At 37.0% G+C, this 26623-nt stretch overlaps 1 protein-coding gene across 2 annotated transcripts in view; it reads left to right on the top strand.

The window, feature by feature from the left end:
• Window positions 1–22179, top strand: part of WASHC3 (WASH complex subunit 3) — a 46822-nt gene extending 24643 nt beyond the window's left edge. For both annotated transcript variants that reach the window (XM_010381294.1, XM_010381293.1), the window contains exons 6-7: window positions 8790–8854; window positions 21928–22179. In XM_010381294.1, the coding sequence (XP_010379596.1) occupies window positions 8790–8854; window positions 21928–22012 (150 nt within the window). In that variant the 3' untranslated portion in view covers window positions 22013–22179. The remainder of the gene's footprint in view (window positions 1–8789; window positions 8855–21927) is intronic.
• The last annotated feature ends 4444 nt before the right edge of the window (window positions 22180–26623 follow it).

Here is a 26623-nt window from a genome sequence, read left to right as displayed (position 1 = left end):
TGCTGGAAAACATTGTAAGACGTTTCTTTGAAATGCCAGTTCTCATACACAAGTTTCTTCCCATTAAGTGTTGGCAGTTCCCAAGATTTACTTATTTTGAAATTTCTGATTTGCTCTATTTACACACACACACAGACACTTTTTTTTTTTTTAGGCTGTTGGATTTGTTTGCTGTTTACATTTTCCTCCTAATAATTTCCTGGCAGTTCTTCTACTGTTTTTTCCCCATTATATTGTTGTTATTCATAGCTCTAGTCTTAAAACTTTAATTGAGGATTTTTTAATCTTTTGATTTCAGTGTAAAGCTTCTTGAACATACCTGTGGGTATTGCTGAACATAATCTGTTGGTTCTTCCAAACCACTTAGCACTTTTCCAAGAGTACAGTCATTCTAATGTCATAAGTTATCACCTAAAATATTATTCTTCAGCAGTATCTGCGTAGCTAGTTGTGTTTCCTATATCCATTCCGTTACCAAACTATAACTTTTAACTGGGAGAGCAGATAACAGTACCACTTTGCTTTAGAAAATGCCTCAGAGAAGTGGAGTGAAGAACAATCATTAGAGACCTATTATAATTTGTACCACTGAGCCATTCATTTTCTGTCATTGACGTGGAAAGAATACAGATAGCTTTGTATCTCTATACCTCAGGATGGTGATATGCCTTCCTATTTTCTGTGTTTGTCTTCTAATCGGTTGTTCGCTCTGAAAATGTGGTTCAGTTCTTTGAGTATAGCTGAGAACAAACAGGGATATAGATAGAAAAGCAAATTTGACCACTGGCTATAAGGAGGAGCCTAACCCCAGCTAATTCTAGAGGGTGACTTCATTACAGACTACCTTATCATACTGGAAAGTGTTTCACTTTCCCAACAAGATTTTAGATTTGCATTAAAATACCCAATTTTTCTCAACTTTAGGGGTGACTAGCGTTTGCTTACCCACCACTCAAAATTCAGTTTTAGTTCTTAATGCAGAGAAAGACCGATAACAACATAATTCTTTAAATGAGTTTTAATTTGTCTATTAGTATAACCTTGAGTAGTTTACATCCACTGTACACATGACTACAGGTTATAGAAACAGTTTTAGAAGCCTACATCTCAGCTTTTAGGGAATTGTTTATATTAACACAAAGGAAGATAGCATAGTCTCAAAAAAAAAAAAAAAAAACTCAAACAAAAACTGTTTCTGAAAAAAAAACTATATTTATACCAACAATATCTAATCCTTTATACCAACAATTTCTGATCCTAAGATCCTAAAAATAACCATCTCTATACATTCAAAAGGGAATTAACAGTGCCACAAGTTCTTTCACCTTGTGAAAGGGTAATAATAGGATTTGTCTCTTTTTCAGTTGCCTTTATATTCTTGTCATTTAAAAATATGAGTTACTGCCCCCATAAGAAGAGTCTTATACCTCTATTCCAATTATACTGTGTTTCTTTTTCCAAAGTGTAATATACTTCCACTCAGTATCATCTTGATACATAGCTCCTCAACAATCTTTTAACCATTTCTCCTAGTTTTTGAATTATTATTTAGAACGATTTTGTCTTCTGTAATATGACAGAATCGTGTTTTTCAAGCCCTTTCAGCTTCTTCTGTAGTATAGAAAGCTTTATTTTGCAGACTTCTGATGTGATCATTCACTTCAGATATGGCAGAAAGTCTTGTGGGTTACAAAAACAGATTTTTCCTGATGTTAAGGCTTCCTGGATATGAGGATGAACTGCAGTCCCCTTTGGGTTCCTCCCTAAACTGCAGTGAAAACTTCCTCTTCCTGGGAACTAACTATCTCCTGGAATGCCTTGCTTTTCTATATGCCTTGCTTCACTTGCCATATACCTGTAAATCTATTTTACAGTCTAGATAATGAAAACTATTTAATTAATATAAACTCCTTTGAACAAAAACCAACACAGTCCTTCACTAATCACAAGTACCAGTTGACAGAGTAATAAGTAATACCTTACTTTTTGGTCTCCATGCCTTTTTCCGTCACTTCTGGATTACTACCCTCTGAGAGATAAAACAATGATTAGATTAAAACAATGAAAGAAAAGTTGTTCTTTCTCTGGGAGACAATTCCATTGCATAGGAGCACACCCAGATCTTTCCCCAGTACTTCTGAAATACAACATGGTATAGTTTCTTAGCTTTGCCATCACATCAGGTCATGTCACCGCTCAAGACTTCAGTTCCCTCACACATAAAATGAGATCTGAAATTCCTTTTAGATTTATGATCTATTAATTGATCCCCAAATTTGGACCTCATTACTAATGAATGTTCCTGGAACACCTGCTGGCATTTTCTGACTTTTTTTTCCTTTTTAAGCAAGTTTTATACAAGATTTTTCAGTGAGTAATACTGTTGTGTTCCAAATGTGGCAGATAATTGATTTTGATTTAATGTTTGTTGTCATAATAGTGCAGCACAAGCCTTTACTAAATTACATATTGCTTTTATAACTTAACTGGAATTGTGTACATAGATCACTTTTCCAACAATTCTCCCCTCTTTACTGGCAGATCTTGGTGAATCCTTTGCCAGTAATAAATTGTGCATTGGGCAAGTCCGACTTCCACATTAAGAAGCTAATGACTTGTATTTTTTGAAACCGTATTTGCCAAAACAGTCTCTTGGACACTTCGATTTTTTTTAAAGCTCTATTTTCTTTGGCTGGCTTAAAATGTGAATTGAATAATCTCTTTGGTTCTGGTGGTTCTGATGCATCCGTTGCCAGCGGTGAATGTTGGCCTGAGGAAATGTGACTTCCATTACCTAAGGATGAAGAGGCTCTAAATGATTATTAAAGATGTTCATCAAGAAGTTATGCACTTTGGACCTTGTGAAACCCAATCAAGCATGAAATAGCATGTTCTTTAGATGACAAACAAGATGTAGTTATTGTAAGAGTAATTAAAGTCTTTAAAACATTTTTTGGATATGACCCCAGTGTGGCTTTCCATGGTTCAGAGAACTCCAGGTAAGTTCCTCATCAGTGATCAACAATATGGTCAAAGTATAGTCAAAAAGGAGGAGCTACTGGTTCATATATAATCATAGCTGTGAACAACACTGTTATAGATTTAGCTTAATAGCTGTGATTTATTTTTTCATTGTTTTCTAACTATAGGTATAATATTAATACATATTTCATTTCTTTTATGATACCTAAGGTTTACGAATCAATATCAAGCTCAATATTTATTGAGTACATGAAGGTTTGTGGGATGGGGGAATAACTTTTGTGTTGTTTTAGCTTCATTCTGTTCATTGAGAAATAAAGCTTCATGTCCAATGACTTTGATTTGCCACACTTATGAATATGAAGAAAAGATACAAATGAACATTTGTCTGTTTAATTAATTGTATAATTTAGCCAACTTTGAAAATTTTGAGTAAAACTATTTTATTCTTCCCATGAACTAAATAAGTTAGGCAGGTCTGTGTGACTACAACTAAAAGAAAGAAACAAAGCTTAGCAAAATGGTAGACTATATGAGTAGTAATTTTGAGTTGGGATCAATGAAATTCAAGTGACCTCTGACATTTGTCCTCCTTCTTCTACTTTCTAGCTTATATCAAATGCAAGAAGGTTTGGATAGAGCTTTCCCTTAAGCAGAAAACTGTGACAGTTAGCCACCAACTGGAAGCCCCTGCCGTATTACCTATGCTTTGCCATGGCCCCAGTATACAGAGGACCTAGAGAAAGATAACTTTTGTCATACTTCTGGCAAAAAATTACAAAAATTACTCTCTGCTAAAGTCAGTGAACTGACCTCAAAGGAAATCATATGTGAAGAATGATTATGCCAGTTTTACAGATTATGATTTTTCCATCATTTTAGCTGCCTTTTGAACCCTCCATGTTGCCTTGAAAGTTAGGGAGCTTAGAACCAGTCGTACTGTGTACAGATTTAATGTTGTTTCAAAACATAAATCTTTGTATTATGTATTTGCCCTTTTGCGTATTTTTAAATTTTCTTGTTATAAATGTTTGTTAGAGAGCAGTAAACAATGATACTGCTAAGTTCAGGTTTTAAATTTCTCGCTTTTTCTGATGCGTGATAAAGCTAGAATATGGAAGGAAGTACTTGCCATGTAGTGGGCAGATACTAAATAGTTATATGGTTGTCATTGTCAGTACCTACTTGGTAATATCATATATGCCTCCCTCAATTCTCATGTGTTTATTCTTCACTGATACCACTGTTATCATAATCATATAGCTGAGAATATTTTAATACTAATATCACATTTTTTATAGCCATCCTTAGTGACATTTAATTGCTGTGAAAATGTTCATTTTTGAAGAATTTGTTTCCAGGAACTAGTTGTTTACCAAGTATTTTCTAGATCTGTGTAGGTCATTAGAAATAAAGTTTCCATTTTTTTAGATAGCCATATGCATTTTACGTGGTTAAAAAATTAAATTAATTGATATTCCTTCATTGAAAGCTTCGAAGAGAAAAGGTCATTGAGCATTTGCTTTCTTTTGTGTTATGATTTGTTCAGTGAACAATAATCCATTATATGTAATATTTAATCTGAAAATTTTATCCTAAATGTACATCCAACTAATTTATTTCATAAAATACAGTAAATTTTTTTTTTTTTGAGATGGAGTTTCACTCTTGTTGTCCAAGCTGGAGTGCAATGGTGCGATCTTGACTCACCGCAACCCCCGCCTTCCAGGTTCAAGCCATTCTCCTGCCTCAGCCTCCTGAGTAGCTGGGATTACAGACATGCGCCACCACGCCTAGCTAATTTTGTATTTTTAGTAGATGGGATTTCTCCATGTTGGTCAGGCTGGTCTCGAACTCCCGACCTCAGGTGATCCTCCCACCTCAGCCTCCTAAAGTGCTGGGATTACAGGCGTGAGCCACTGTGCCCAGCCTCAATAAAATATTTTTTTAATAAGACTGTTGAAATTCAGAAGGCAAAGATATGATTGAGTCCATTTTATTAAATTTTAAGTAAAAGGGCCCTGACTGGGGGACTGGCTGCCTTTTAACGACCTGTAGCATTTTTTCAAATTCTACTAGTTCCCGCTCTCTGCAAAGAAAAAGCTTTTTCCAACAACGTATTCAGTAGATCTATTTTTTATTGTTGCCTTAGGTGGGGAAGAAAACTTCATGTTTTTCATCTTTCATAACTGAATTGTTACAATTCACACTCTTAAACTAAGAGGAAAAACTCTAAAATATAAGGAGGATTTTTAGTTATTTTTAAACAAGGAAAGTCATTTATCTTAAATTGAGAACGAAGTTTTTTTTCCCCCTTCTAATCTAAAACTTTAGGAAAATTTCCTAAAGTTTATAAAAGGATTTTGTAGTTTGACTTTCTTTAACACAATAAGAAATAAATGTAAATATTGACAGGCCTGTAAACCTCCAAACAGTTTTTTGTGATATAAGAAACTAGTATTTAACTATTAGTGTTGCCATCATAATTTCATTAGTGTGGCTTCTTTACACACTTTCTCCAGTGACGCAAATACAGACGTGATTTTTTGGAACATCAGACTTATGGCTGCCTTCTCTCTTCTTCATTACTTATGTTGGACACACTGTCATTTTCACTTGCCAAAAAAAATCCCACAGTTCAGTAGACTTCAGTTTTGAGGTCTTTCTTGTCCTTCTTAGACCACCAGTAGCTTTGTCTGTTGGCGATCAGAAATTGGACACTTCTTTTTGGTGTTTAACAAACCAGACTGTTACTTGACTTCTAAGGAAGAATATAGCAAAACAACAAATGTTCTAAGCAACGTCACTGGAAACAACAGCAAATCCCTTTGGAATGCATTCTTTGGAACACAGGCCAAATTATTCTTTTTTATCAAGCTTTATGAGATTTGTATTAAGGTAGTGATAATAAGTCTCAGAATCAAGTAAGATATTAGCAATTGTATATATTTTTCTTTACCCATATGCATATACAGAAATGACTAAAAATACCAAATTGTTTGTGTATCTGTGCTGTTCTGCTGTAAGCAGACCCCAGAAACTAAGGTTCACATTTGGAGCTTACAGGTTTAGGTTTCTATTATTCTTATACTATAATCAATTCCATGAAGCTAATGTTCAAATAGAGGGCTTATCTAATTCTACCAACTTCTCTGTTCCCCATTCCTCCCTTCCCACCCATTGCTTCCCGTCACCTCCACCCAATATACACTTTCTTTGCTATATTTTAGGAAATTTTTTTTCAACCTCATTCTCCTCCCTTCTCTTTTCTTGGCTTTGTAACTTATTTATGTAACCTTTCCAGTGATGTCCTGTGGATTATGCTAAAGTATAATAAATAAATCACATGCTTGAATCTGTAGAAAGACCTTATACTATCAAACCATAGTTAATAGAAGCCAAGAGGTCTTTTTAAAGAACTATGACATTAACTCTTCTCTTCTCTTTTTTCTCCTAGCACTCATATTTTTTTTGTGGAATGTTTCAAACTCCTAACTTACCCCGTTACCGTAAATAATTGAATGGCATTTAATTATCAAGTTAAATTCCCAGCTATGTCATTCAAGTAATCAGCTTTCTCCTCTACTATTAAAATTAATTTTGTATTAAGTATGTTTTGTTTTTAAATATGTTTCATTCAAGTCTTAGTTTTAGATAATATATTCAAAAGTGGTGTTAGTTTTAATTTCTTGTTTTCTTTATTCCAAACTTCAGTCTGTTCACATTGGATGCCCCTAGCAAGTGGACTTTTTCCTTTTTGTTTTTCTCTTTTTTGGTCATTAAACTTATCTTCCACCTTCTTTGACTTCGAAACCTATTATAATGCACTTTTCAGAATATCTTAAAAATTGCCTCATGGAACAATATTGCTTTCAGAGGTATGGTTTTGAAGAGAATTCGAAGATGGTGCTATTTATATTGATTCATGTAATATTTAGAATGCACTTAAGTATTCATTTTTACCTGAGTCTTAATAAGCTAAATTTTACTAATTTATAAGATAAAACACAACAGTTACCAAGATAAGTGTATAAATGGGCCTGCAAATGACCACCTTGCCTTTGCTACTTCTCATGAGAGTCTTCTTAGTAACCTGTAAACTCAAAACAAAGCCTCTGCTTTCCTAGCCTTATTTAACCTAGCAGGCTGTGTAAGGGGATGTAGGTATTTTCTCCTCCATAGCCAAAATAAGTGATTATGACTCTTTCTATAGCTATCTTTTCTGGACAGTTTTTTTAAAAGTAAATAAAAATTAAATTCTTTGACATAAAATTTTCTGATTTAAAAAAAAGAGGATTAAATTTAATGATTTAACTTAATTTGGCAAGATCTGTGAGATACGAGATACTATGTTATATATAGTGTCCTTAACTTTGAAGACTTTTCATATTAAATTTGTAATAAATTTAGCTCTCACGTTTGTACATACGCATGCCTGGACTTAAACTCAGATTTTATTGGGAAATACAAAATCAGCATTTTGGAGGGGAAGGAGTATATCTGGACAAGTATATACTTAAAAGTTTGAGACAAGTGTACGTATGATAGGCTATATAAAGATTTGTGTATATTTCTAAGTATTTGTGTTTTTCATTTTAGACAAACTTCTATCCCATCTTCAAGATGTATATTTCAAGATAGCTATGGGAGAGGAGTTTAAAAGTTCCTACCACAAAGAATAAATATTTGAGGTGATGGATATGCTAAATAGCCTAATTTGATCATTCTTCAATGTCTGCATGTTTCAAAACAGCACATTATTCACAAAAACATGTATAATTATTTGGCAATTAAAAATAAAAGTAAAAAAAATGAACATCACAACTGGCTAATGATAAAGGAAAAGTGTACAACAGCAAGAGAGAGGTGACTGGGCTTTTTCCTGAGTGTGCCTGGGTGTACTTTCCTTCTTATGCCACACGGGGTGAGAGAGAGGGTCCCAGGCCGTGACCCTGCGTCCTTTAAGGAGATAGAATCAAGGCCCTCAAATTGAACACATCAGTTAAGTGTTTCTTATCCTTGGGGATGGTGTGAAGAGAGGGGAGTTGACAGAGATCTGATTACATCTTCTCCCCTTGGAGCTTCACCAAGTGAACTTGGAATAAATGTTTAATTATACATCAAGTCTCTTTCCTTTTCAAGTAAATGTGTCTATTTCTGTCATATTCTTTTCTTACTGTTTTCATATTCTTAACCTGAATTCTGAGATTCACGTGTTTTTACTATTTTTGTAACGTATATACTTCTAAAATTGTCATTAGTTAGTGTTTGCACCGGTGTTGGGAAGATGTGTAATATAGTCCCAGGGAGGTTCTTGAATTAGATTTGATTTTTGTGTCTAAAGTGTTCAAATGGAATTGAACTGTTTGCTTATTAAAAGAACATTAATATAGCTATACTTAAGAGCGGAAGTCTCTGAAATCTTTGAAAAGATACCTATTCATGTTGTTAACTATTCATTGTATCGCTTCAGCTGGTATTTTAATCATTTGAGTAATGTTTTCTTTCTTTTGGTGATATAAGAAGAATGAGAATATGATTTCTGTTCTCTATACAGCAGAATTAGTAATGAATAAGCTCAAATGATGTAGTTTGGGCTTATGTGGTATTGGATACGACTAATTCTGTTAGGTCAATGTAAAATGGGTACTTCACTAGATTATTCAAGTGCTAGGCACATGTTAATTTAAAAGTAGAATAAGAACTCTTAAATAATGAGGCATCTAAAGGTCTTGTTTTAGATGGTATGTGTAGACATATAAAGGAAGCATTTTTAATGATGAAATTATCTTATATCCTTTGCTTAGGGTGTACCAGTGATGGCAATAAGAAACAAAATGATATCAGAAGGACTAGACCCAGATCTTCTTGAGTAAGTAATTCTTCTAATATAATTATATTATTGCCAGGACATTGAATTTGTCAGTTATAATAAAAATATTTCAAATTCTCTATATTTTTATCCCTACAGTGTTTTATGGTTGAGGATATCATCTTTGTAAATAGTGTCTCTGTTATGTTACCAAAAAGAAAAATATCCTATTCTACTAAAACCAGCTTTTACACATTTTAGGAACAGTTTCAATAGATTAGTAGTGATTCTAGATATCCAAAGGAGCTGGAATTTAATGACAGTTGTTTTTTTTTTTTTTGTTTGGTTTCCTTTTTGTACTACCTCTTGGTTTTTTGTTTGTTTGTTTGTCCTTTTTTGTTGGGGGGTGATTATTATCTACAGGGGGTAGATGATTTCATTTAAGATCTCAGTGTGTAAGAAATTTAGTCTGCTATAATCTAGGTTAAGCCAGATTGAGAAATAAATAGGCTAAAGTTTCCCTATGTCTATGTTAATGGTTATTATGAAACTAGATACTAATTTGAGTTTTTTTAACCTGAAAGTATTTAATCCCTTATTGTGTGAATTTTATAAAATATTTTTGAGAAATGATAAAAAAATTGTGGCTCAGAAATTTGACAACAATTTATTTCATCCAAGCAAATCTGGCTGCATAGTTCACCTTGTATAAAATATAGTGTAATAGATTCTTCAGAAGACTTCTGTTTTGCAAGTATCTAGGTACTTGTAAAGAATCTTTCCAGTTTGGGGTTGTAGTTCACCCCAATGTATTTAGCTGCACACTCCAACCATTCATTACTGTACTAGCAGAGTATACTTTGGAATTTTTCTTGGCTCTCAGTCCTCCAAGAAAAGGTGTACACTTTGGTGGTAAAACTTTATGAAGTAGTCTTTGTCTCATATTTTATCTGCCAAAATATGAAATTTATGAATTCTTTTAAAGTCTACAAGAATAAATTTCAAACATATATCTACATTTGGTATACGTCCAAGTAGCAAACAGTTCAAGTACAATGGCATAGCTTGGCAACTTGAACTGAAGGATCTCTGAGATATTTGGCATTTGTTCTGGAAATTGTTTCTGACACATACATTGAAAGCCAGATGGATTGTGATATATATTTTAATGTGAATCAGACCTACAGGTTCAATCCATTTTGGTACTCATTGCAGTATATAGGTTGTAAATATATTTAACATTAACTATGACCTCCTTTTGCTTCTGGAAATACAGTTAGACCTCCTATAATAACAGAGAACTAAAATTACCTTTAAAATGATTATCTTTTTCTAGAGAAAATATAATAAATGGAAAACTAGCACCCTGTAAGCATCAGCATGTGCTGGATATCCAAGACTTTTACCTGCTACTGGCTTCATTTCATCCCCTGCCCAGCCTAAACCTACTTCATAATCCTTTACTTCAACCAGCTACCTGCACTAGCAACTTGATAATCATCCTTGATTCTGTCTTCTTGCTTACCCACTACATATGGGTAAGGAAAATGAGAACACATAGTCAATCACTATGTGTTCTCATTTTTAATATCTCTCACTCTCACCGTATACCTCCATATCCATTGCTGTTTAGTTCACGCCCTCATCATTTGTCATCTGAATTACTATAGTAGCTACTGATTGGTTTTCCTGGTCTCTTTCAAGCCATCCACTAAAGCCTGAGTGGATCTCTTCATACTTCATTCTTGCTTCACATCTTCCTGTGACCCTCCACTGCCTTCAACATGTAGTCTAACATCTTAGTATTGCATAGAAATGCTTTTATCATCAAGATGCAGATTCTCTCACTAGCGTCCTCTCTTGCGTTTCTTTCACATATGCCTATTTCATATAGCCATAGTGAACGACCTGCAGTTCTCTGAATGTATCATTTTCCTATTCCCTTTTGGTGTCTTTAAATGTTCTCCTTTCTCTCTGTGGAACTCCCTTCCCCCATCTTACTGGCCTGGCTAACCTATTATTCTTCAAGACTCCATCAGGTATCACCACCTGATAGACTCCATAGGTAACTACCATGGGGGAAGATCCCAGGCCCTTCAACATTTCCTTGTGTCTCACTTGGCCAGTTTGAGGGTATTTCGTTGTCTATAAATGTTGAGAAACATTCAGTTGTGAGGTAGTGCCAAGTTTAAGGGTAGAATTCCAGTAACAATTAACATTGTCTTACAGAAAAGCTGCTCCTCAACCACAGCCTGGAGCCTGAATTCTGACCCATTACCTCATATGCACATGCCATTAGTCACCAGGGGCACTGGTTGGAGTGGGGATGACTCACTATAACCTATCACCATTACTAGCAACCCAGTTTCAACTGCATTTAGCTAGATATGATAAGTGCAATCAACTACTGTGTTAACAGAGGAATTATGGTGCTTTTGGAATCATGTTTACATAAAAGTTACGGAGCCTCACTTCAGGAGAAAAGTATGAGATGATGAAAGAGAAGAAAATGTGCCATCCAAGGGAAGAGTACACTTTTATTTAGAATCTTAGGTACATTTTAAGCCTCAGCCAAGAACTTTCAGTAAAGATTGTTCTGTGTTCTTTTTTCTTTTAAAGTATAAACATACACTTGATTTTTTATTAGCTTTAAGTAGTAAGACAAACTCATACAACTGTTGGAAGAAATGGCCTAGCTCTGTCTGCACTGAGCAAAGGGCAAAACTGAGGTTAATATAGAAATAAATACTGATCAGAAAATATATTGCTATGGCCGGGCGCGGTGGCTCAAGCCTGTAATCCCAGCACTTTGGGAGGCCGAGATGGGCGGATCACGAGGTCAGGAGATTGAGACCATCCTGGCTAACACGGTGAAACCCCGTCTCTACTAAAAAATACAAAAAACTAGCCGGGCGAGGTGGCGGGCGCCTGTAGTCCCAGCTACTCGGAGGCTGAGGCAGGAGAATGGCATAAACCCAGGAGGCGGAGCTTGCAGTGAGCTGAGAACCAGCCACTGTACTCCAGCCTGGGCGACAGAGCGAGACTCCGTCTCAAAAAAAAAAAAAAAATATATATATATATATATATATATATATATATTGCTATTTGATTGGCTTATTTGTATGAAAAATTGGAAGCTAAGAGTACATAATTTTAAATCAAAAACATTTACATGATAAGAGAGAAGAGATCCTAGCAATTTTACTAGGAAAATGACTATTACAGAATTTAGAAAGTCTATAAAACTGTAGAAAATGCCTGATAATTGCTAAGTAAATATTGGATTTGATTCTTCTAAGTGATTGTTTTTAAAAATTAAAGTTTTTGAAAATGACAACCATTTATATATAACCAAGAATTAGTCCTGTTTAGCTTCTAAAAATTAGTTTCAGTACCAGTGAGATAACAAGATATGTGAAAGAGTATTTGTCATCAAAATACTCAAAAGAGTTAAGGGAAAATGGAAAAATTTGATAGGTCTTTGGCCAAAGGTTAATACATTCAGAAATATACAGTGGCTAAGTCATGCCTTAAATATTCTTTCAATCACTGCCTAGATTTTCTTGCTTAGAAAAAAAGAAAAAAGTTTCACCCCATCCTGTTCTGTACTCTTACATTTATGTCCCTGAACTAGCGTTACTATTGTTACCTAGTAATTGCTACTTTTACAATTCTAGGATAAACAGACTAGCTTCTGGACTTGCCCATCGGCAGGCCATGAAATTCATGATGGTTGAGGCTCAGGATGAGGCCGACTTTAGAGATGGTCTGCTTACTTGTATTCAGATTCTACCCTGCCACTTTCTAGTTGTATAACCCTGGTCTGATTACCGAACCTCTGTGCATCAGTTTCATCATCAGTAAAATGGGAAATAGAAGAGTTCGCTCCTTATAGAGCTGTTCAGACTAGATAGATAATGATGTAAGCACTCAGCACACACAGCTCTGGATAAGCAGTAAATGTTTAATACATATTAGTTGTGATTTATGAATGTTTTAATCGAGGACTATGTAGCAAATTCTAGACAATGGATTTATCAGGCTTTGGATAACAACTTGTTTATAATCCTGTAGTTGCCTATATACTATTATGTTCTCAACAAAGACGTATTTAACATATACAGAGTAGTTATCTTTTTAAATTATATTCTGTTTTCTCAAACTGAGAACCTATATTGTTAACTTTGCTTTAAAGAACAGATTTCTGAAATTGAAGTTCAATTGAACACACTCCTAACCTTAGTGGGAGGGTGCAGTGTGCAGCTTATCGATTTGACTAAAGAGAGCATATAATTGTGCAGACTTTGAACAGAACCAGCTCAGTTGGCATTTCTCCTGGATATATCTATCCAAAAAACATTTATACCATCCTCCCAGACGGTGGAATGACCACTCTTATGGTTGCCAGAAATAAAAGTAGCCACCTTAGCCTACTTATCCCTGAGACAAGAGGGGATTTATTATTGTTAAACAAAAGGATACTGGAAAGCAAGAAAACTTTTTTTACATGGCATGCCCAGCAGATTTTCCTGCCCTCTAAAATCATTCCTTATCTGCCAGGAGGATCTTTACCTCCTGCTATACAACAGCATAGTGGATTAAAGATTGAGTTTTGGCTGGTTGAGGATAGATTAGACCTCAGTTGCACAACTGGACATCCAAAAATAGGGTTTTTACTCTTTCCATTTTGTTAGTTTTTGCTGAGCTAGGTTCTCCATTTAATGTAATTACCAGTCCTCATTCATTAGCTGCCAGACACTAGCTAGAAAGTATAGGACAAACCATATCAAAAAATTGTAATTGGTCTACTTTTAGAGAACTTGATCATAAGAATGAGAGAGATAATAGATATATCAAAGAGGAGATGTTAGAAAGCAGTTGTGGGTCTGTGTGTGGCTAGCAAGCAAGTGGCAGAGGAGTTGCTGGGAAATAAAGGATCCCAAGACCAATAGCAAAAGTCCATCCTACCTAGAACAGCTGCTTTTCTTTTTCTTCATGATATTAGGCATTAAATTGTTTTCATGGTTGCAGGAGTCTACCTACTAAGACAAAGAACAGGATATACCTGTCTTGATGAGAATTCAAAAGAGAAAAGACCAAATTAATCTCACTAGCTGCTATAATTCAAAGTCAAAATTGTTACATTTTTAATTACCCAGAGGTCCTTATTAAGTCAATACAATCTAATTCAAGAATCTTAGTGTTTTGGGTCTTGTTTTTCTTTTTTTTTTTTTTTTGATACGGAATTTTGCTCTTGTCACCCAGGCTGGAGTTCAGTGGTGCAATCTCACCTCACTGCAACCTCTGCCTCCCAGGTTCAAGTGATTCTCCTGCCTCAGCCTCCCAAGTAGCTGGGATTACAGGCACATGCCACCATGCCTGGCTAATTTTTGTATTTTTAGTAGAGACAGGGTTTCACCATGTTGGCCAGGCTGGTCTCAAACTCCTGACCTCAGGTGATCTACCCAGTCTCCCAAAGTGCTGGGCTACCAGTCTCCCAAAGTGCTGGGATTACAGGTGTGAGCCACGACACCTGGCTCTCTTAAGACCACCTATTGCCATTGCATAGCTCTGACAGACCATTAATGAACAGTACCATGTGACATTATAACTTTATGTGTGTGTAGTTGCCATTAGTGCTTTGAATAATAACTACCTCATCATCTCCTACTCAGCAATATTTTTACTGACAATGTTTTTGGTACTTAATCTGCTTTAAATTCAATGTTTTTAAGTCTCTAGAAATGAAAAATGTTTTTAAACTCTTTGTCTTACATGTTTTCCCAAAGAATGTTTGGTTTTTGTGTCCTTAAAGTAGCTAGTTTTAAACACAAATACAAATCTTCCTTTAATGAAAACAAATTAAACCAACAATATTGGTATTTTAGGACTCTCTTCGTATTTAGAATGGCAGAAATCAACTCAAACTAGCTTATGTAAGAAGGGAAGTTATGGACTCTCATAGCTGAAAAATCTAGGTAAGGACAGGATCTAGGGACTCAGTGTCATCAGGGCTGGCTGACTGGCATTCTTCTCTCCCCACTTCATTCTACCTTTACTTCTTTGGTGTAATAAACCCTGTCTCTCCTAGTGCTGATGAGTTTCCTCTCTGAAGCCTGGGAACATAGCCCCCCAGAATATTGCTAGTTTTTCCAGTTGAACAGAGAGAGAGTTCCCTCTTCTCCGTAACTCATAGCTCATTTATAAGGAAGCATTCTGACTAGCCCTGCTTGAATTGTGTGCCTTTCCTTGAATCCATCTCTCTCTCTCTCTGCAAGGGAATAGATTCCTGTGATTGGCCAGGCCTAGACTGTGTGACTGAAACAAGGAAGTGGATAGGGAAAAGATGAGGACAGCGAGGATTCTAGTTGACAGCCTTCACTGATTCGCATCAATGGGAGAAGAGTGGGTGTCAAAATTAGAATGTGCACAGCATCTGGTATGCTAAAAAGGGCAGATTTGTATATACTTCATCCTTTCTCCTGCACCTTTCTATATTTTGGTTCATTTTTAGTTGAGGTCAACCTAGTAACTTCTTTGAAAACATATATTTTTAAGATAGTTTAGACTTAATAATAAGCTTAAACTTTTTAAAAATTTGCTTTTATTAAGAATTTTGCTGATAATTTTGATGTCACAAATATAAATATGCTTATTAAAATGTAGCCACCAATTTAGTGTTTTTATTGTAACCACCAAAGATTGAAATTGTTTAAAAAAATACACATGATATTCATGATATATATTTTTCTGTATTTTGTTGATATAATCTTTTTTGGAAATTCACTTATATATTTAAAATAACAAGAGACTATTATAAAGTCCTCATTTCCAAATTTTAGTAGCAAAGTGTGTTTTCTTTGAATTGGGAGAAGCTAAACTTTAGTAGTTTAAGGTAGCAACTTTTTCAAATATGTCTTTAAATTTCTTTCCATGAAAAACAACTTATAGGGTGAAGTAAGAACATTTATGATCATAATATGCAGAGCCAAATTTCTGTTCCCCTTGAAAATACAAATATCCAGGCTGGAAATGATGGTATTGCTGTGAGTTTTATTATTACTAGTAATACTTAAAAGACTTTACAACTTACAAAATGCTTTCCTATCTTCATTTGATTCTTGTGGCTTGCTTTTCTTTTTAGTACCCAAAGAGAACTAGTATGTACTTTTTCTTTTGTTCTCCTGGCAATTCCAATTTCAAGTAGCATAAAATTTATTTTAACATGAATGAGGGGGCCAGGCACGGTGGCTCATGCCTGTAATCCCAGCACTTTGGGAGGCTGAAGCAAGCAGATCACCTGAGGTCAGGAATTCGAGACCAGCCTGGCCAACATGGTGAAACCCTATCTCTACTAAAAAATACAAAAATTAGCTGGGTGTGGTGGCAGGCTTCTGTAATCCCAGCTACTTGGGAGGCGGAGGCAGGGAGAATTGCTTGAACCTGGGAGGTGGAGGTTGGAGTGAGCAAGATGGTGCCACTGCACTCCAGCCTCTCTAAATAAATAAATAAGTGAGACTTCATCTCTAAATAAATAAATAAATAATAAAATAAAATAAAATGAATGAGGAGCCAGGTGCAGTGGCTCATGCCTGTAATCTCAACACTTTGGGAGGACAAGGGTAGAGGATCACTTGAAGCCAGGAGTTCTAAACCAGATTGAGCAACAAAGTGAGACCTCATCTTTACAAAAAATTAAATTTGCCAGGCACAATGGTGTGTATCTGCAGTCCCAACTACTTGGGAGGCTAAGGCAGGAGGATCACTTGAGCCCAGGAGGCTGAGGCTATAGTGAGCTCTGACTATGCCACTGCACTCCAGCCTGGGCAACAGAATGAGATGTCCCCAATAAATAAACAAAGACAATAATAAGTATTGGTAAGGATATGAAGAAATTGGAGCCCCTGTGCATTGTTGGTGGGAATATAAAATGATGCAGCTGCTATAGAAAAGAGTATTGTGATCCTTCAAAAAATTAAAAATAGAATTATCATTCAGCACTTCCAATTTGGGGCATGTACCCAAAAGAATTGAAAGCAGAGTCTCAAAGAGATATTTGTATATGCATGTTCATAGCAGCATTTTTCACAATAGCCAAAAGATGGAAGCAATGCAAGTAACCATCAGTGGATGAATAGGAACAATTATGGTATATACATACAGTGGAATATTATTCAGCTTTAAAAAGGAAGGAAATTCTGACACATGCTACAACATAGATGGACTTTTAGGACATTATGCTAAATGAAATAAGCCTATCACAGAAGGATAAATATTGTATGATTCCACTTGCATGAGGTATCTAGTGTAGTCAAATTCATAGCGACAGAAAGAATAGTGATTGTCAGCAGCTGGAGGGAGAAGGGAATATTAATGAGTATGGTGATTCGGTTTTGCAAGAGGAAGAGAGTTCTGGAGATGGATGGTGATGATGGCTGTACAACAATGTGAATGTACTTAACACTACCATACACTTAAAAATGGTTATGATGTTAAATTTTATGTTATCTGTATTTTACCACAATAAGAAAAATTGAAAAAGAAAAAAATGAATAAGTACAGACAATAACAAGTGTTGCTGAGGGTGTGGAGAAATTGGAACCCTCATACATTGCAGGTACAAATGTAAAATGGTACAGCTGCTTCAGAAGTTTGGCAGTTCCTCGGAAGGTTAAACAGAGTTTCCACCTATTGCTCCTGCTAGATGTTCTAATCTCATCTAATGTTGCACCCTGGGGTACCTTACACTCTAACTACCAAATGACTTACAGTTTCTGAGTGCAGCCTGCTACACCATCCCATTTTATTCTTTACCCAGAATGCTGTCATTCTCTCTTATTTCCACCTTTTCTGTTTCTGGCGAAGTCTTACTCGAATCATAAAATTCTTGACAAGTATTTCCAATTCTTTGGAGTCTTCTCTGACCAACTTCAGCGACCATTTTTTCTGTTCAAACAAACAGTTCAGCCTTATTTATATATATACAGCTGTGCATCGCTTAATGACAGGGATATGTTACAATAAATGCATTGTAGGTGATTTTGTCATTGTGCAAACATCATAGAGTGTACTTACACAAGCCTAAATGGTATAGCGTGTGACATACTTAGGCTATAAACCTGTACAGCATATTACTGTACCGAATACTGTAGGCAGTTGTAACACAATGACAAGTATTTGTGTATCTAAGCATATCTAAATATAGAAGTAAAAAATGGTACTTGCATAGGGCAGTTACCATGAATGGAGCTTTCAGGACTGGAGTTGCTCTGGGTGAGTCAGTGAGTGAATAGGGAGTGAGTATGAAGGCCTAAGACATTATTATACCAACTGTAAATTTCATAAACACTGTACACTTAGACTACACTAAATTTATTTTTAAAACTTTTTTCAATAATAAATTAACCTTAGCTTAGTATAACTATCAACTTTTTTTTTACCTTTTTAACTATTTTGTAATACTACTTTACTTAGCTTAAAAGACAAGTCATACATTGTACAGCTATACAAAAATATTTTCTTTCTTTATATCTGTATTCTTTAAACTTTTTATTTTGACTTCTTAAACTTTTTTGCTAAAAACTAAAATACATACAAGGCCTACACATGTCAGGCTCATCAATATGACTGTTCTCCTCCATATCCTATCTGACTAGAAGGTCTTCAGGGGCAATAACACGCATAAATCTACTATTGTAACAATTCCTTCTTCTGGAATATCTCCTGAAGGACCTCCCTGAGGCTGTTTAACGTTAACTTTTTTTTTCAAAAAGTAAGTAGAAGGAGTACCCTCTAAAATAACAACAGAGGCCAGGCACAGTGGCTAACACCTGTAATCCCAACACTTTGGGAGGCTGAGGCAGGTGCATCACCTGAGATCAGGAGTTCGAGACCAGTCTGGCCAACATGGAGAAACCTCATCACTACTAAAAATATAAAAATTAGCTGGGCTTGGTGGTGCATGCCTGTAATCCCAGCTACTCAGGAGGCTGATGCAGGAGAATGGCTTGAACCCCGGAGGCGGAGATTGCGGTGAGCCAATATTGCACCACTGCACCCTAGCCTGACAGAGCAAGACTGTCTCAAAAAATGTAAAATAAAATGAAATAACAAGAGAGGCTGGGTGCTGTGGCTCACGCCTGTAATTCCAGCACTTTGGGAGGCTGAGGCAGATGGATCAGTTGAGGTCAGGAGTTCAAGACCAGCCTGGCCAACATGGTGAAACCTACTGTCTACCAAAAATAAAAAAAAAAATTAGCTAGGTGTGGTGGTGCGTGCCTGTAGTCCCAGCTACTCGGGAGACTGAGGCAGGAGAATCTCTTGAACCCAGGAGGCAGAGGTTTCAGTGAGCCAAGATCACACCACTGCATTCCAGCCTGGACAACAGAGTGAGACTCCTTGTCAAATAAAATAAAATAACAGAAAGTACAGTATAGTAAATACTAGGCGATAGAGGTTTCTCAGCTCCATTATAATCTAATGGGACCACCATCATATGCAGTCCATCACTGACTGAAACATTATTATGTGGCACATGGCTGGATCACATTCTGTAACAATTTGTTTGCATTTGTCTCCCTCACAAAAATATTTGCTGCTTCAGGGAAGGAACTACTTGTTATTCATCTCTGTATCTCCAGTACCTAACACATTTTCTAGCAAATAGTAGATGCAGATGATGAAAATAATCATAGTAACAGCAGATATTTATTTGATACTATGTGCCAGATATTATCAAACACACTTTACATTTATTAATTAATTTAATCATCACAAAATCCAGTCAGTCACAAAGTAGTTAAACAGCTTCCCCAAAGTTGGCCAACAAGTAAGAAACAAGGATGGGATTTCAGCACAGACAGTCTGTACCCAGAGCCTATATTCTTAATTACTATGCAATATAGCATCACGTTTCAATAAATGGTTACACATGTAAATTAATGAATTTTATAGTTTCAGTTTCTTCTAGTCCTAAGCTTTTACCCTTTTCCTTTTTTTTTTTTTTTTTTTTTTTCTTGAGACAGGGTTTCACTCTGTTGCCCAGGCTGGAGTGCCCAGGCATGGTCACAGCTCACTGCAGCCTCTGCCCCCCCAGGCTCAAGCAATCCACCTCAGCCTCCAAAGTAGCTGGCACAATAGGCCACTACTGGCTAATTTCTCTGGGTTTTTTTTTTTTTTTGCAAAGGATGGGGTTTTGCGCTGTTGCCCAGGCTGGTCTTGAACTCCTGGGCTTAAGCAATCCACCCTCCTCGGCCTCCCAAAGTGCTGGGATTACAGGCATGAACCAACATCCCTGACCTACCCTTTTCTAAAGTAGCATTTATTTTAGGAAGTTATGTACATTGTTGTATTTGTTTGAGTTGTCATAGATACTAATATAATGTTGATGTGGTATTAAAATAATTCCCACTGGTAATGTTTTCCTACTTAACAAAGTGTAGACAGTAAGAAATCAACTATATAGCAAAGAGAAATTTACTGGGTAAAATGTGCCTAGTATTCATGCCCACTAATTCTAGAGTTGTTGCTTCTAATGAAAAGCGATGACGATGATGGTCCCGTGTTAGTATTTTAGGCAGATGGAGCATCAGTCAAATCCTGGAACTGCCATACCCAGCTTTAAAATTTTACTGTATTGAGTACATAAGGCTTCCTTGTAGATATAATCTAAAATTGTTCAGCAGAGCAAATGGGTTTATATTTGACAAGTAGGGAGCAATGCCAGTATTTCTTTCTCTTTTGTAGTATGCCAAATATATTTAAAAATATAAGCCGTAATTTTAATACCTAAAGTAACTGTTAGACTGTGCGTTTTCTTATTTTAGTAATAGTAATTTCTGTTTGTGGTGAATAAGAGTTTTATTTTTAAGTGTCCTAAATGTTTAATAAGAGTCAAGAAGCCTGAGGGAGAAATCAGTCTGGTAGTTTTTAATTATTAAGATACAGCAGTTATAGGCCAGGCACGGTAGCTCACACCTATAATCCCAGCACTTTGGGAGGCCAGGGCGGGTGGATCAACAAGGTCAGGAGATCAAGACCATCCTGGCCACCATGGTGAAACCCCATCTCTACTAAAAATACAGAAATTAGCTGGGCGTGCTGGCGCACGCCTGTAGTTCCAGCTACTCAGGAGGCTGAGGCAAGAGAATGGCTTCAACCCGGGAGACAGAGGTTGCAGTGAGCCAAAATCACACCACTGCACTTCAGCCTGGTGACAGCGAGACTCCGTCTCAAAAAAAAAAAAAAAAAAAAGATAAAGCAGTTATATTGTTACTCCTTTTCCTCTTGGTTCCCCCGCCCCCAAAAAATACTTTTCTTGCTTAATTTACTTTCTTGGTAAGAGTGAATAGAGGCTGAGTGATAGTGCCACTGCACTGATTAAATGATTTACTGGCACAAAACTATTGAGGCTTAACTAGTTGACTGTTTTAATAACATCATTAAAATTTCATTTAGGTTTATTAGAGCACATCCATGCAAAGTTGGAATCTAACCATTCTCATGTCTCCTTATTATGCCTAGGGGATCTTTGAAACAGTATTTTTGCCAACTCATACTTTCTATTTTCATTCTGTAAAGATAAAACATGTAAGTGAAAACGTTTAACAAACATTAAGAACCTTTTTTGACCAGGCACTCTCCTTCGCTACAAAATTTCCACATTACCTATTTTTTAATAGCCATTTTTGAACTCTCTTCCATTTCTAAGTTTCTCCCTGAAGCTTTCCTGAACATGAAGCGTTTCCTTTTCATTTCTAGCTTTCCTTTCTCTGTACCTCATGTACACTTGGAAGCTTCAGGGATTTAGCACTGGTCATGCTAGCCTCTACAGATCGCATCTCTGTCTATAGTTGGGTCTCCATGGTAATGAGAAGCAGAAAGTGCTGAAGCAGCGCACTATGTAAGGACTGGCAAGAGAAAATACTGCCGCGGCCTCTACAGGCATAGCATTGAATCCCCATGGTGCCGAAGAAGCCTGAGAGAAGCATGCTAGTGGGGTAGTGCGGGAGACTAAGGACACGGACTTGGCAGATTTAGTAGCAGCAATATTCTAAGATGAACCAATTTTAAGAGTTTTTAAGTGTTCTTTTCAATTGGAAAAGACTTTTAAATTTTTTTTCCTTTTCTTTTAGGAGGCCAGATGCTCCAGTGCCTGATGGTGAAAGTCAAAAAACCGTAGAAGAAAGTTCAGATAGTGAATCTTCTTTTAGTGACTAAGCTTAATTTTCATAAGAATTACATATGCATGCATAGGGGTACATTTACATTCTGTAAGAGATTGAGCCTGAACTCTCTTAGTCATAAGAATATCGAATGGCCACATGTCCACTACCAAGCTTCTTCTATGTTAAAAAAAATAATAATAAAGCATTTTTAATCTGCCAGTGTGTCTTGTCGCTAAAATAAAAGGCCTCGAAATGAAAAATAGGATAACCTAAATAAAGTACAATTAGTGTTACAAATACTAAGATGGAATATTTTAGAGATGCAATGAACAATTACGGCCAGGCACAGTGGCTCACCCCTGTAATCCCAGCACTTTGGGAGGCCGAGGCAAGTGGATCACCTGAGGTCAGGAGTTCAAGACCAGCCTGGGCAACATGGTGAAACCCCGTCTCTACTAAAAATACAAAAATTTAGCTGGGCGTGGTGACAAAAATTAGCTGGGCATGGTGGTGGCTGCCTATATTCCCAGCTATTTGGGAGGCTGAGGCAGGAGAATCACTTGAACCCGGGAGGTAAAAGTTGCAGTGAGCCGAGATTGAGTCATTGCACTCCAGCCATGGCGACAAGAGCGAATCTCCATCTCAAAAAAAAAAAAAAAAAAAAAAATGCGATGCAATGAACAATTTTAAATGAAGTCAGTGTGAGTTTAGTGATCAATAATAGACCCAATGCAAAAAAAAAAAAAAGGAAATTTGGCTAAGTGAATTATTCAATTTTTGTGACTATTTTGGTGTGAAAAGTATATGGATTCATATCATGAGTTGTTAAAGACATTTCTGGTAGAAAGTAATACTGGGTTGAAATTTTCTGTGACAACTTAAAACTCACATATCACATATGTTATGGGTATAGAACTTTTTGGTAGTATTTTTTAGCATACACAGCCTTTCACCACTTGGCCATTAGTTCATATGTTTTTTAAGTCAGATATTCTTATACAGTCATGCATTGCTTAACAACAGGGATACATTCTGAGAAATGCGTCGTTAGGCGATTTTGTTGTGCAAACATTGTGGATTTCGTCACAAATGTACTTAAACTATTGCTTCTAGGCTACACACAGCATGTTACTGTACTGAATACTGTAGGCGGTTGTAACACAATGGTATTTGTGTATCTAAATGTAGAAAAGGTGCAGTCAAAGGTGGTTTTATAATCTTAGGGGATGTTGACCAAAACATTATGCAGCGCATGACTGTATTTATTAGCAGATGGAAATTGAAGGTCATTTCAGTGTGGTTCAGAATGAGTAACCATCATTGCCATCAACTCCTGTATTACCTAAACAAAAAAAATCTGTGCAGCAGGATTAAAATGTTCTCACCTCACCTTGCAAATAAGTATTATTCATAGTTACTTACACACAGTCTAGAAAATTCCTAAAGTACTTATGTGAAAAAATATATAAATGCATTTAACTAATTGTGCCTGTTTTAGTTTAGTTCACCTGAAAGTAGAGCCTGAGAAAAGGGCTTGTGTGTATAAGGTCATTTGTAAGGTGATCCCAGAAAACAGAAGTGAAAAAACAGGGAGTGGAAAAGGGAGAAAACCACTTAAAAGTATATTATCAGCCGGATGCAATAGCTCATGCCTGTAATCCCAGCACTTTGGGACGCTGAGGCAGGCGGATCACTACCAGCCTGGCCAACATGGTGAAATCCCGTCTCTACTAAAAATACAGAATTTAGCCGGGCGTGGTGCGGGTTCCTGTAATCCCAGCTACTGAGAGGCTGAGGCAGGAGAAGCACTTGAACCCGGGAGGTGGAGGTTGCAGTGAGCCCAGATGGCACCAGTACACTCCAGCCTGGGTGATAGAGTGAGACTCTCAAAAATAACAAAATTTAAAAAGTGTGTTATCAAGATTGCCAGTTGGGGTTTGAGTGCTCCAAGACCTTCTGAGGAACTCTCAGAATGCCTCCCAAAGTTTTTCAACTAATAGAACTGGGAACATTTATTAACCAGTTTCCAACCTCCGTTAGTTAAGAGTTGCCTCCAGGGTCGTTAATTATCCTTGCACTTCTGGGCTGTACTTTCTGTGTGGGAAAGCAGCACCCCAGTGTTGAAGAAAGACTTGGAACAGGAAGCAGAAAGATACATGGCTCTGACTTGCAGTGGGATTTCACCAACAGAAAGGACAAGTCCGAGCTTACTCACCTAGAACTATCCATGTAGCTGTGACTGATACCGGAAGTGGACGACGGAATGTGCAAAAGAGATATTTGCTGCAGTCTACCCAAAAGCAGTCAGTTCAGAACTGCTTGAGTCCCATGTTAAGTCTACTTTGTCACAAGGTGATAGCCAGCCACAGTCTTTCTAAAATCTACACAGGAATATTAGTGAGATAAGCCACAGTTACTATCACCACAACTGGACGCAAGGCCCAAACTGGTACTTAACATCTTCCGCCACCCGTTTTACGTTTCTCCTGCTCTATATCAGAAATTCCACTGGTCTAGGCATTCCTATTTCTTTTCTCTTGGTTCCTGGATCCGTGAATCCTGGTAGTTGAGGACATGGCATCATATACTAGCCATTTTTGTAGTGCATTTACCACATCCTAGAGATTAGCACTTCAACCCTGCAGAATCTCTGAGATGGTGCCTACAGTGAGCCTGTAATAGACCATTTCATTGTTCTATTTGATTGATTTCTTCTGGATAATGTTGTATGCGGTAAGACCAGTGGATCCAACAATTCATGCACCTATTGTTACTCATTTGCTACAAAATAATCCGAAGATCTGAGGCAGTGTAATGCAAGATACCATGTTGGCAATAGGCATCCTGTAGGCTATCAGAGAGCAATGCTGGCAGAGGTGCCGCTGGAAGGAAAGGAAAGCCCCCAAGGTAGAAGGAATTTAATGCAAATAAATTGCTCCCAAGTGACTGGTTAATCTCTTCAAGGAATAGTACCAAATCATTGGTCTCTGCTGCTGACAAATAGGGTATTCAGCAGTAGCTGATCCTAGCTCATCTAGCTCATCACCAGATGACCACTAGTGTGGAAGCCCAAGCTGTTGGGCCCAAGCATAGCCGGCATCTCTGCCACCATGATTACTCCATATGTGGGCTCATTGTGTAACCTGGGGCAATCAAGGACAAGGCTAGCTGACATCTACTGGAGAAATCATCCTGTCCACCTAATTTTTGCCTCCTCAGGTGAGTGTTTTCTTTCTGACATTTCGTCCTACAAAAATCTTCACACTTTGTGCACATTCCTATAGTTTTGTCCACATTCTTCATCCTTAAATCTCGCTTTCTCTAATCTTCAATATTGCTCCCTCCTTATTCCTGACCAGCCAAGCCAGTTACCAAGATCAAAAGTCTATAGTACTTAACTCAGGCCACATGCTTCTTCAGCAACATCATGACAAAGTGTACTGTTTGAAGCTGTGTCCATCAGGAAGATTATTTTCCCCACCACTAATTGTTAGAGCCACCTCTGTCAGAGGCAGCAGTGTGGCAGCCAGCCATTTTTGCCCACACCAATATATCAAGCTTGTCCATGCATCAACAAGGTCCACTGCTTCCTGTCAGCTGGTGAGATAATATTGCAAAAGTAACTTCAATTATCCACTTTCTCCTATTGCATGCCTTTTGCCATATGTTTGCATTGCCCTCCCCCTCTGAATAGAGCATTTGGCCTCAACTTTTGATTCTCAACTTAGCCAATGGAATATTAACAAATGTGATCCAAGCGGAGGCTTGACAAATACTTGGTTGGTCTTGCCTTTTCTTGTGGCTCTGTTATTGACATAAGAACATGACTTGGATAGTCTAATGAGGATGAAAGATGCATGGAGCAGAGATGAGTTGTTACGTTCATATATCAGCCAACCCAAGACATGAGCAAGACCAGCCAAGGTCAGAAAACCTACCTCGCCAATTCTCAGCTGGCTGTGGATGTGAATAACAAATACTCACTGTTGATTATCATACAGTGTTTTGTTGTTCTTGGTTGTTACCACATAACTGTAGCAATAAATAACTGATACAGTTGACCACTGAAGATTTTCCATGAGATCATACAAGTAAGTTGAAGAAAAGGCATTAGTGTAAGAGATATAAATGATACGGAAAATAAATGATAGGTCTACTATAAATACAAAAATTAGCCAGGCGTGGTGGTGTGAGCCTGTAGTCCCAGCTACTCAGGAGGCTGAGGCAGGAGAGTCGCATGAACCCGGGAGGTGGAGGCTGCAGTGAGCCAAGATGGCACCGCTGCACTCCAGCCTGGGCGACAAGGACTCTGTCTCAAAAAAAAGGAAAAAAAAAAAAAAAAAAGACTGCACTGTGAGAGAGAGCAGGAGAGCTAACATAGTTCTGGAGCAATCAAGTTAATCCATATTGCTATCCTTTCCATATAAATGTAAACACTTTTGATATTCCTAATGATTGAAAAAATGTTTGTCAGAACAAGAGCCACATATCATGCAGAGGCTGTGTTGATCTGTTCCAGGAAAGGTACCATACTTGACATGGTAGACATGATTGGCACTATCACTTTATTAAGTTGATAATATTCCCTTGTCTTCCACCATGGCAAATGCCATACAGGTAAATGCAGAGGATGCTACCTCTGCATCCTGTAAGTCTTTGGAAG

This window comes from Rhinopithecus roxellana, chromosome 10, assembly GCF_007565055.1.
Source record: "Rhinopithecus roxellana isolate Shanxi Qingling chromosome 10, ASM756505v1, whole genome shotgun sequence".
NCBI classification, from domain to species: domain Eukaryota; kingdom Metazoa; phylum Chordata; class Mammalia; order Primates; family Cercopithecidae; genus Rhinopithecus; species Rhinopithecus roxellana.
This window is presented reverse-complemented; position numbering and strand designations above follow the sequence as displayed.